This window comes from Physcomitrium patens, chromosome 4 (assembly GCF_059467195.1).
Source record: "Physcomitrium patens ecotype Gransden chromosome 4, ASM5946719v1, whole genome shotgun sequence".
Lineage (NCBI taxonomy): Eukaryota > Viridiplantae > Streptophyta > Bryopsida > Funariales > Funariaceae > Physcomitrium > Physcomitrium patens.
Window position 1 is genome coordinate 5,529,554 of NC_143413.1, and position 10,909 is coordinate 5,540,462.

Consider the following 10,909-nt stretch of genomic DNA (forward strand, 5'->3'; position numbering starts at 1 on the left):
TGTAGATCTTGGCTTAATCAAGTTGTTTCAAGAGCCTTAATATCAATGGTAATGGATAATAATCCTTTATTGTTATTTTATTGGAGCTGCAATATTCAACACACATTTGCAAAGATCCATCTTTTTTCTTCATAAAAAATATTAATACACTTCTTAGAAATTTGGAATAACAAGTAAATTTCTTTGCAAGATTTTTATCAATGTAATCCTTTAATATCAAAAATTTATTCTGTAATAGATTGCAGATTAGTCCAAACGGTGGTTGAGCCCCTTCTTGAAGATCAATGGTATAATCCTATGGTCAATACTTTGGCAATATGTTAATCTTCTTCTTTTTAAACATATCTTAAAATTTATAATACTGATTTGAAATAGCTACTAGCAAGCTTGCTTCTTTATGAGCTAAAACTACATAAATAATAAATGATATTTCTTTTTTAGCCATCTTCATAAAAGCCCTTGTTCCAAAAAATAAGGGCTTTATTGTTGATGACTTTTTAATAGGTTTTTCTTGAAGGAATTCAATAGAGAATTCAATTTTATGAAATTTCTAATCTATAAATGAATTATATCTTTTCAATTACAAAAGTCCTAGAATAATAGTATTAAATGGAGTTTTAATAATATTGAATATTATTTTGCTACTATGGCCCTCAAATAGTATTTTTAATAGTATGGTCTCATGAATAATATTACTTGAAAATAAAGATTGACCACCAATTATTTCTATATATATATATATATTTTGACATTTGTACTAAAAGAATTTTATGAAGTTTGAAAAATTTCTCATTTAAAAAACAATCAAATGTTGTTAAATCTATAAGGCATTTGTTTGAAGTTTTTTTAGGCTAAGAAATAAAAATATTATAAAATAAAAAGCAAGTTGGATAAAAATAGAAGAACCTTGATAAATTTGAGGTGTTGGAATGCCTAGCCACATGGTTCCTATTGTAATTGAACCTCTTCATTTTCCTAAAAAATCTCACTCCTACTCTTGATTGTATATTATTTCTTTGAATAATTCAAAGATTTATAGCCTTCTTCACCATAATACAAGCATAAGCTTTATTCAAATTAATATTTTTTTCAAATTATTGCATCAATTTGCATATCTTCAATTCTAAAGTGTGGAAGTAATTTATTTATTGAAATAATATAGTACAAATTTATAATGCATTATTTTGTCAAAATCCACAATATTGATCTTGACGGCATTGAAAAAATCAATTATTGTACTTCATAGCTTGATTAATAGCTTCATTGAATATTTGAGGATTAAGTAATGATAATAATAGTTCTTTTATATTATTCCTTAGTTTCTAATAGAATAAGATTATAAGAATTTATTCATCTTAATTAATGTAATAAATTAATTACCTAAAATCAAATGTATAAATTAATAAAGAACATGATTCTTGATTTAATGAAAAAATCTTTATTTTTGCCTATTGAATCTTGTCATGTCCTCTAAATGAATCTACAAATGCTTCTAAAAAAGCTTCAATTTCCTCAAGATTGAAGATCTCTTCTCTAATAAAAGAATAAAAAAAAATAAGGCTTGTCTTATAAACAAGGTTCCAACTAAACCAACTTGTGACTTTTGTGTTGGATAATACTTAGGTTGTAGAGAAGTTATCAATTGAATTTGATTAAAAAACCCTCAAAACTTCAAGTGTGTGTCATCAAAAAAATTTGGAAGACTATTTCAAAGTTCTTTTTATTATTGAATAGGTAAATTTTTTTTATTGAGGTACATGTTGCACTGCCTCATTAGATGTAGAAGCTTAAGAAAGTAGTTGCATCTCAGGCTCAACTACTTTAGGTCTTTTATCACTATAAAATCTTGTAAAAAATCTTTAAATTTTAGCAGTTCTATACGATAAAGTATTCAACATGCTTATAATAATATCTAACTTAGATTCAAGAGACTTAACCATACTAACACCTTTACTTCTAGCCATCCTAAAAGAAAAAAAAAAAAAAAAAAAAAAAATCTAAATAATATCAATTTAAAAGAGGATACTCCGCAATCTCTAAAGTGCTTAGATGCTTTTAAGAAGAAAAAAAATCTGCTTTCTATCAAAAAGGATCAAGCTCTAGTATTAATAAGATGATAGTCTTGACAAATTGTCATGGATATACAATATAGGAGACCAAATAAAAAGACCAAATAAAAAGTTGAACAAAAATTTTTCAACAAGAAAGGTAGCAAGCACTTAATTAAACTAGTTCAATATAAGATCAACACCAAGAGAAGTGAATTAGAGCTCCAAAGATATATTGTTAAGATTAATTATAATAGGATATAGATAAGATAAATATATAGATAGTTAGAACCATGGAAGTTTCTAGAATTGGGATTAGGTTAGTGGACCATATAGGATCCACCATAGAATATTTTAAAAAGAATTTAGGATGATTATTTAAGTAGGACCTATCATAAAATCTTTTTTTAAAAAAATTAAGATGGTTATTTAGATGGGACCTACCACTTAAGAACATTCTAACAAATCCAGAGTGGTAGTACAAGGTATAAATAGGATTGGCCAAGGTCTTTTGGAGCATCTAGTCAAATATGGCTTCAAACCCTTTCTCCTAATAAAGTTTGGTTCTGCATCTTTTTGCTTAGATCTGTTCTATTTTGTTTTTATTTTCTCAATTTTATCTTTCATGTCTTATTCTATTTAATTTCGATCAATTTTATTGTGGTCTATTTTGTCTTATTTTGTGATAAGGCTTTATGTTGCTATAGATTAGAGCAATCTTGGATTTTTGAGATAGTCTAGTCTTGTTTCATTGAGGATCTCTTGAGCATCAACTTTAATATATATATATATATATATATATATATATATATATATATATATATATTTTAGGTATTAAGAAGCTTCTTAAGAAGTTTTCATGTTGCATAAGGTGAAGCAATCTTAAGATGCATTAAACCAACATCAACATACTTGATATGGATACACAAGGAAATGTTCAAATTAAAGAATATTTTTTATCATCTAAATGGATAATAGCACTCAGAGGCCTTTATCAAAGCACTCACATAATTGCATTTAGTTTCTATTCTATGAGCGGCATTGTCACATACCATTCTATAGATGCTACTCAAATTAAAACCATTAAAATTGGCTGACTATGTTACTATAGCAATGTTTAATATTCGTGTGGTCTATCATCTATAATATATATCTACCTCAAGCTAATTTGATATAATATATTAAGTAAGTAATATAAAAAAACTTATGCAATATTGTTATGTACCAGCTCTTAATTGTCACCTCCTACCACATTAGAATCATACTTACAATTGACAAGATAAATAAGGTTTTAGAATATAATTCTAAAAATATTTCTAGTCATATATAAAGCTCGTTATTTGATACGATATCTAATAGTCATCTTAGTTGGAATCCAAATGAGTAGAAATAGACTAAAATTAGAATATTACAAAAGTATAATTTGTATCAATATACCACTAAACATGATTACAAGGTCAGCCGACTCAAAATAATAAGTGTCATAAAAGGTTTCTAAGACTTAGAGAATCAAGGCTATATCCTCCAACATCAAAGTTCACTTATAAAAGGGATTTAGCACTCATAGATTCCTAATAAATTGGCCACCATGCAATGGCTCTATATAATAGGAAATCTATTTATGAAAGAATGGCAAGCCAAAGTGGATAAAGAAGGCATTTGTAGAATATGCAGTACTAGAGGATTGAGACTAACAAATATGCCCTATATAGCAACATATGAATCTTCTTAAAATGAAACCAACTCATTATCCTTTGAACTTACTATAGCCTAACAAGTCATTACAATTCTTGGGGTAACATACACTTTGGAATCCTAGAGCAATCAAGAGGTAATGTCATCTCAAACACATTTTCATGGAATTCTAAAACAAAGATACAAATTAACAATAATATCTCTTAAGATTTCTTATGATCAATCTTAAATGAAATATATGGATGTACAAATGCAAGAGAGAGATATTAGGACACACCTTTTTTATAGATAAGGTGTTGTTCTACACATAGAAAATAAAATTTTACATCAAAATAGAGATATGGTACAATATCTTCTACTACAATTGCTCCTCGGTAGAAATCAACAACCGAATAGATATCTTCTATGAAATATAGAAAATCAAAAGAATTTTTTCTTTACTAAGAAATTCTTTGTGCTGGAATTGGCTTACTTGATGGCTTTTCTTTTAATGATCATAATAGAGGTTGCTCTTCTACCTCAACATATTACATCTCTTAGATTGAACACTTCAAAAGATCCATTAGTTATTGCTTTAGAAAACAAAGACCTCTCCCTTGCCATAGATGATTTCTTTGAAGACATAGAACAAGGACTTAGGAGCCAAGTTCCTAATACTATGCCACAACATACATCTAAGATCATTGATTAACTCCCTATCAACACACTATAATTTTACTACAAGCTTCACAACTTAAAATCTATACAATCAAACCTTGCATATGAAAGTGATCTTTGTTTGTTCCAATAGATAGAAACACTAATAGAACATGATATAACAACATTTTGGTAGAAGTAGGAAAAATAAAAATAAAATAAAATAAAATAAAATGCTACCACCAAACTCTCTTAATGCACAATAATATTAACAACACATCAACAAAGAAAGACATTGCCAATTTCACACAATCCCATAAGGTCCGGAAGACCTCTACATAATAGTAGAATTAGCTAGGAATAATCCTTGGTTCTATGGAAGTATCACCACAATAGAAATCTATGCAGCCACTAGCCAATACCTTCAAGTGAAGAACATTCACAACTAGATGGTAGGCAATTCTTTAACCTCCATACCTAGCACCTCCATTAACAACATTGATAACATATTTGACACAAACAAGACCTTGAGATAAGCACCAACTAATACATAGTGATATTAATATAAGCCAACAATTGGAGTAACTCAACCACCAACAACAAAACCTCCCTACGGCCACAAACACGAAGTTTCAAAATCCTAGTGGTCTATGTGCATAGCCTATAAAGTGTAGATAGCAGGCAAATGTTGTATTCACAATAACCATGCTTAAACATAGCCCTTGGCCAAATCTCATCAGCCATAGGCCCTGATACTTGCATCACAATATTCATGTTTTCTCCTTCTACAGTGGGGGAATAAAGCAACCCACCTTTAGTCGGCCAGTGGCATGTGGATACGTGCCAAGGTATACATTGTAACATGCGTCAGTGCTTTGTTTTAACCCTGGTTGGGATTTTAAGGTTTACATGAATATCTTGTTGTTCTGGTGAAAACTAATCCTATATGTTACATTGTAAGGTAATGGTTATTTCTGAAGCTTGTGATTGTGACAGTGGTGTAATGACAATGAAGACATTGTTGCATTACTGTTTTTGGGCTTTGAAATATATATTTATGAGAACATTAGCTTCTCCTGCAGTGGTAGATTTAGAATAATGGCTTTCTTTGGACTATTTATTAAGAAAACGATGTGATTACAATGTAATGCTACTGATGATTTCTGTGAATTTTGTAATTGTAAAATATTAAATGAGACCAACTCAAAGTTGAGAATTTCTACAAGTAAAATGCAACAATATTTTTGCAACTATGTAATTCTGGATTGTTGGAGAAGTGATGTCTAACATCTATTTTTATGTATGTGCATTTATATATAAACATATACTATGTGAGATCGTTTAATCTAATAGCAAGTTAGTACTGTCACTGTATTATATCTATATATATATATATATATATATATGTATTTTAAATCGTAACATTTTGAATTCATGTAGTGAAGAATAATAAATTGTTGTTTAGATAGTAAATTTGACTTGCAACACAGCCAACATAATCGAAAGAAAAGAATATAAATTTCAAATGCTTTACAAGATATATGTATTTATATATATATATATATATATATAAGTTACAGGTAGGACTGTGAAATCTAGACACATGTGATAATTTGCAAGATTTTAGCAAACATGTTTGAAATACAATAGTAAAAATTGAAACCAAAATTTTGCAATGACCAACAAAATCCAGCTTACAACATAGCAATATAGGGATCTTATTAGATTCTATTCATACACTTTCTAATTAAATTCCTTTGCACATGTAAACCTGACAAAGCAAAAAAAATAGACGACTACATTAAACTAATCGGTGAACACCAACTAGTCTTTCTTTCTTATCCCTTTTCTTTTCTTTTTTGATAAACCCCCAAACCTTCTTCAATTCATTGAAAACATGCCATATCGTTTAGCAGAAGAGATTAAAATAAACAAGGATACAGAGTAGAATTCAAATGAAGGAATCGGGAAAAGTTTCTGTAAGCAGATTCTTAAAAAGTGATCTAAAAAGGCAGTATAAAAAGTAACCAAGACATGTACAATTCTTTAAGATAATGTAAAATCTACGGACGCGTCGACGGAACGCGCGGCACCGCTCCCTCCTGGGCCAAGCCCTCGACTCGCGTCGCGGCGCCCGCGATGGGCCAGACATTCCCGTGACGCGGCGTGCGATTGCTGCGGGGAAGCTAAGGAATCGAGATTATGTGTGCAGATTAAGTAGGTAGAGTGTGCATGACAACTCCAACCCAGTTAATCTCGGCACTTGAAATCTGCGCCTGCGCTGCCGACTGATGGCCTGGAGAGAGTGTGTTTTTGAGTTCTCATCGACGATGCGGCGCTTGCGTACCCGGCTATTGTATCAGATCGTGCCTCTTTTCTGCTGGGCTACTGGTTACAATTCTATTGTACAGCAATTATGTGCGGATGGCGCTGTCAGCTTCACTTGGATGGGCCCCTCGACCTGGACCTCTCCAGTTTTATGAATCTCGACGAGGACTGGTCTGCCGTTTGTGGGGCAGCGGGGGGATCACTCCTGGGTAAGAAAACTTGAGAAAAAATTGTCCTGGGCGATCGCGGGGGTGGTGTAGTGGTCCCCACGAATCGTAAATCAGGAAGGTCGTCTGAATTGTTTGTGGACCTGAGAGGGGTTCTGCTCTCGGACCGCGGCAAGGAATCGGGCAAGGTGGCGTCCACCTCCGCTCCGGCTTTGACTGAGCTTGGTAGACCCTTGTCGTGTTTGTTATCTGCCGAAATCTTTGGTTTGCGCGGGGTTGAGTCGGGAGTGGTCCCTTGGAGCTGATCTCCAGTCGATGGCCTTGGCGATTTGAGGGGCAGTCTGCTTTCCGACCGCTTGAAGATGTCCGGCATGGGAGATGGTGGGACCTCCTGATCCGTGGTGTCTGTGAGCTTCGTGTTGATGAACTTGACATAGTTGTACCATTTCGTGGACATCACGAAGCCGAATGCGTTCATGCTGCTGAGCACCATGAGCACGAGGTAGAAGTAGTTCAACCGGTTCTTGTTTAGGTTGGAGTCGGCCAGCCAGCCGCCATTGTTATAGTTCTTGGAGACCGCGTTCGTGACTACGATGAGGCCACCGCTTTGGTAGAAGCCGAGGGCGATGGCTAAAAGGGAGAAGCCTCCTCCCAAGCTTCGCATCTCAACTGGCATTTCTTGCCAGTAGAACTCAAAAAGGCCGACGTAGGCCCACAGTTCAGCGCTGGAAGCTAGAATCCACATTGGCAGCAGCCAGAAAATGCTCATGGGCACGACGGCCATGGGACTTTCAATCAAGCCATGGTGTCTTGCCGACCTGAGTCTTCCAGTTTCCACAATGGCACCGTAAGCCATGGCCAAGATGGACTGCAGGAGTCCAATGCCTATTCTCTGAAGGTGTGTTATGCCATGGGTATGTTTGGTATACTTCCGCATGAATGGAACAAACCACTGGTCGTAAACTGCGATCTCGATGAGCACGAAGGCGACGGAAATCGCCGACAGAGAAGGCGGCGGAAACTGGAAAGTGCCGATGTTACGCTCCATGGTGTAGCCCTGAGCGACTGCCCAGGTTTGAATCTGAGCCACTACGATGTAGAGGAAAGAAACACACCATACGATTGGTAATGTGCGCATTATGGCTTTGAGTTCTTCCACTTGGGTAATCGTGCAAAGGCGCCATGGATTGACTTTTGTTGTGGATTGAGTTCCTGTGTCGTGTTCCGTAACAACGGCTGCCCTGTCGAGGAAGGTCAAGCCCTCGGTGTGAGGAAGAGAATAGTATCTTTTCAGTGTGGGCTCTCCCAGAACCTCTCCTTTGTTGGAATTGAATCTTTTCAATGTCGGCTCTGTCGGGATGGCATTTCCGTTCTCGTGGTCCTGAACCTCGAAGAGCATGGCACTGTTCGATGGTAGAGTAGTTTTTTTCTTTCGAGTTGCTGCAACGATCACTTGCGCGATGCGTGTCAGTGGACTCCCCTGAGGCTTCTTGTGTCTGTAATGTCCCGCTCCGGCGACGAGACACGCCGTTGAGAGTAGCATTGCTATTCCCATGATTGTGTAAGCCCAAAACCAGGACACACTTTGAGAAACATAAACTACCACCATCATGGCAATCATCGTGCCCACGCTCATGAAGAAGAAGAGCCAATTGAAGTAGCTCCGGATTTGTCTTTTCTCCTCTGGGTCTTCGATGTCGAATTGATCAGCTCCCAGAGTTGCCAGACATGGTCGTAGACACCCTGTGCCCAGTGCAACCAGGTAGAGGGCGAACAGAAACACTATGAAACCTTTCGTTCCTTCTAAAGAGGGACAGGTATGGTCAGTAATTGGACAATTTGGTGCCAGAGTATTGACGCTCACCGACACTACCATTAAGCCCAGTCCCTGCCGCCAAACACATTACAACATGTGAGCATCATTTCACGCACGAGCCAGTCAAAGAGTAATGGCAAAGAGGGAGGGAGAGAGAGAGAGAGTTGAGGAAGAAACAAATTCGAGGTTTTGAAGCGCATACCACCATCTCCATGACAGCGAAGATGAGTGATGCCCAGAAGCGTCCCAAGTATGCATCGGAAATGAATCCTCCGAAGATTGACGTGATGAAGGAAGTTCCCCAGTAGATGTTGGTATGGATGGAAGCTTTCGACGTGGGCAAGTGCATGGGCCCTGACAGATACGTGAAGAGAGTGAAAGCTATCCCTACGCTTGCGACACTCTCAAACATCACGGCCACTGTTACAAAGCACCTCACACCGTTACTGCAACAGGATTTCAGAAACCGCTGCGTGAACATAGTCAAACTCAGTGGCTGCGGAATGGAATCATGGAGAGATGGAAGCAACGCTGCACTTTACCAAAGATGAGTGAAGCCGTCTTCCATCCCCCAGTATTTTCCTTGGAAGCGGGCCTTCCTTTCGTGTCGACAGACCCATCACCCACTTGAAAATTCGCTCCTACAGCTTTGCGATCTGGAGCCTCACCATAATCACCTTCAACATTTCTCCCGTCGTCCCCCTGACAGGCAAAGCTCAGGAGTCAATCCTTTAATGTCTACAAATATGTTGGACGACACACTTTCACAGCTGCATGACTATCGAAGGAAAGTAAACGAAAGAGGATATACTGTGCTACGAGTAATAGAAGCTCAACTAGAAAAAATTATGAAGGAATCAGAGCATTGAATTCAGCTCGGGCGTTGGCTGGGCTCTAGGTCAACGTGAGCAAACGAGGACCACACTAACTACTTACCTTTCTGTTGACGCAAGGCAGGACCCCGCAGGCAGCACCGCAGAATGCCATTAAATTGCAAGTGCACGATCAAGTTGCAACCTAGCCGAGCTTTAAGTTTCGGGACAAGCTTCAGCTAAAAGCATCGAAAGCAAAACCTGTTAGGCATTATCATGGAAGAGAGAGTTCACACCCTTAACAACAGCAAAAACCGAAAAAGAAAAGAAACGAAACACAAAAAAAAAATCCTCGTTTTCTCTCTTCAAATCGGTCGCGGTCTCTAAACATGAGCATTCAAGACAAAAATGTCAAGCTCTGCTTCTGCCCCCTATTTGCAACAAGTACCTGTGTACCTCAGAGGGACCAAATTGCTGCAGCGGCGACCTACCGGTCAACCCCTGCGTAGAGTCACTGCTGGAACGTCACACTCTACTTATGAAGACAACTGCTTCGGATCCCACATAGATCCAAAACCTGCATACAGAAGCAGGAGCTGAATCCGGCCAGTCTGTCACTGCATGGAATTCACCCTCAGCTGCTGCGAGCTTTCAGATCAATCTTGTACATGAACTCCTGCAGATACTTATAAGTGATGTCCGAAGATCTGTGATGTTTCTAGTTTCCCCCCTCCGAGTCCACATCGGTCATGTTCTCGGTCAACTTTCGAGCAGCGCAAAGTCGTTGAAAGTGGACGGGTGATCCCAGGAGGATCTGCCGCGAGCTTGGGTGCCACTCCAAAGCTGTTTCTTCTCGTTGTCGTAGTTGACTCGAGTCTTCCTCGCTCTCTCTCTCTCTCTTTCTCTCTCACATACTCATAGCCTAGGTGCTCCGCACATGCTAGTAGGTGACTCACAATTCTGGGACCGGCACTGACGAACCCCCGTAACCTCCAGGTAAGTGGATCACACAGCCAACCTAATGGTGTCCTGAAAAAAACCATCATGCAATTGCACCTCTACGTCTTCAGGGGAAATGATTGTACAAGCGCACAGCGAGAGACACTAGAGAAGGACACTGTCCAGACTGTTTCCTCAAACATTCTCTGCCAAAACAAAATTTGGGGTGCAGGAGATTAGCATAGGACCATAACGTCGAGAACGTTTCGTTTAAGTCGAATTTGAACAGCTCAGTTTTACCGGAGTTATGTTTGAAAGGGGAAGGTGAAGAAGAAGAAGAAGCTGGATAATTCTCACGTTCGAAAATTCTGTCAGTTTGGTACGGTGTTCCCCGGTTGGAATTCAACGAAACGTGGGCAGCGTAGTTTTCAAATAACTGGCTCAGTCTCTCAACTGCTGGTGAGTGCA

At 37.6% G+C, this 10,909-nt stretch overlaps 1 protein-coding gene across 6 annotated transcripts; it reads right to left on the reverse strand.

The window, feature by feature from the left end:
- Positions 1 to 6,264: 6,264 nt before the first annotated feature.
- On the reverse strand, positions 6,265 to 10,668 carry LOC112280766 (protein NRT1/ PTR FAMILY 8.2). Of its 6 annotated transcripts, none has more exons than XM_024516566.3 (5): positions 9,951 to 10,668; positions 9,627 to 9,763; positions 9,233 to 9,392; positions 8,893 to 9,110; positions 6,265 to 8,762 (listed from the first exon to the last, which is right to left on the reverse strand). In XM_024516566.3, the coding sequence occupies exons 2-5, from the start codon at positions 9,675 to 9,677 to the stop codon at positions 6,819 to 6,821; spliced, it is 2,373 nt and encodes a 790-aa protein (XP_024372334.1). In that variant the 5' UTR covers positions 9,678 to 9,763; positions 9,951 to 10,668; the 3' UTR covers positions 6,265 to 6,818. The 6 variants fall into 6 exon arrangements, with proteins under 6 accessions (XP_024372334.1, XP_024372339.1, XP_024372338.1 ...); XM_024516571.3 differs by having other exon boundaries at positions 9,627 to 9,741; positions 9,994 to 10,530; XM_024516570.3 differs by having other exon boundaries at positions 9,627 to 9,741; positions 9,959 to 10,530.
- Between the last annotated feature and the right edge of the window lie 241 nt (positions 10,669 to 10,909).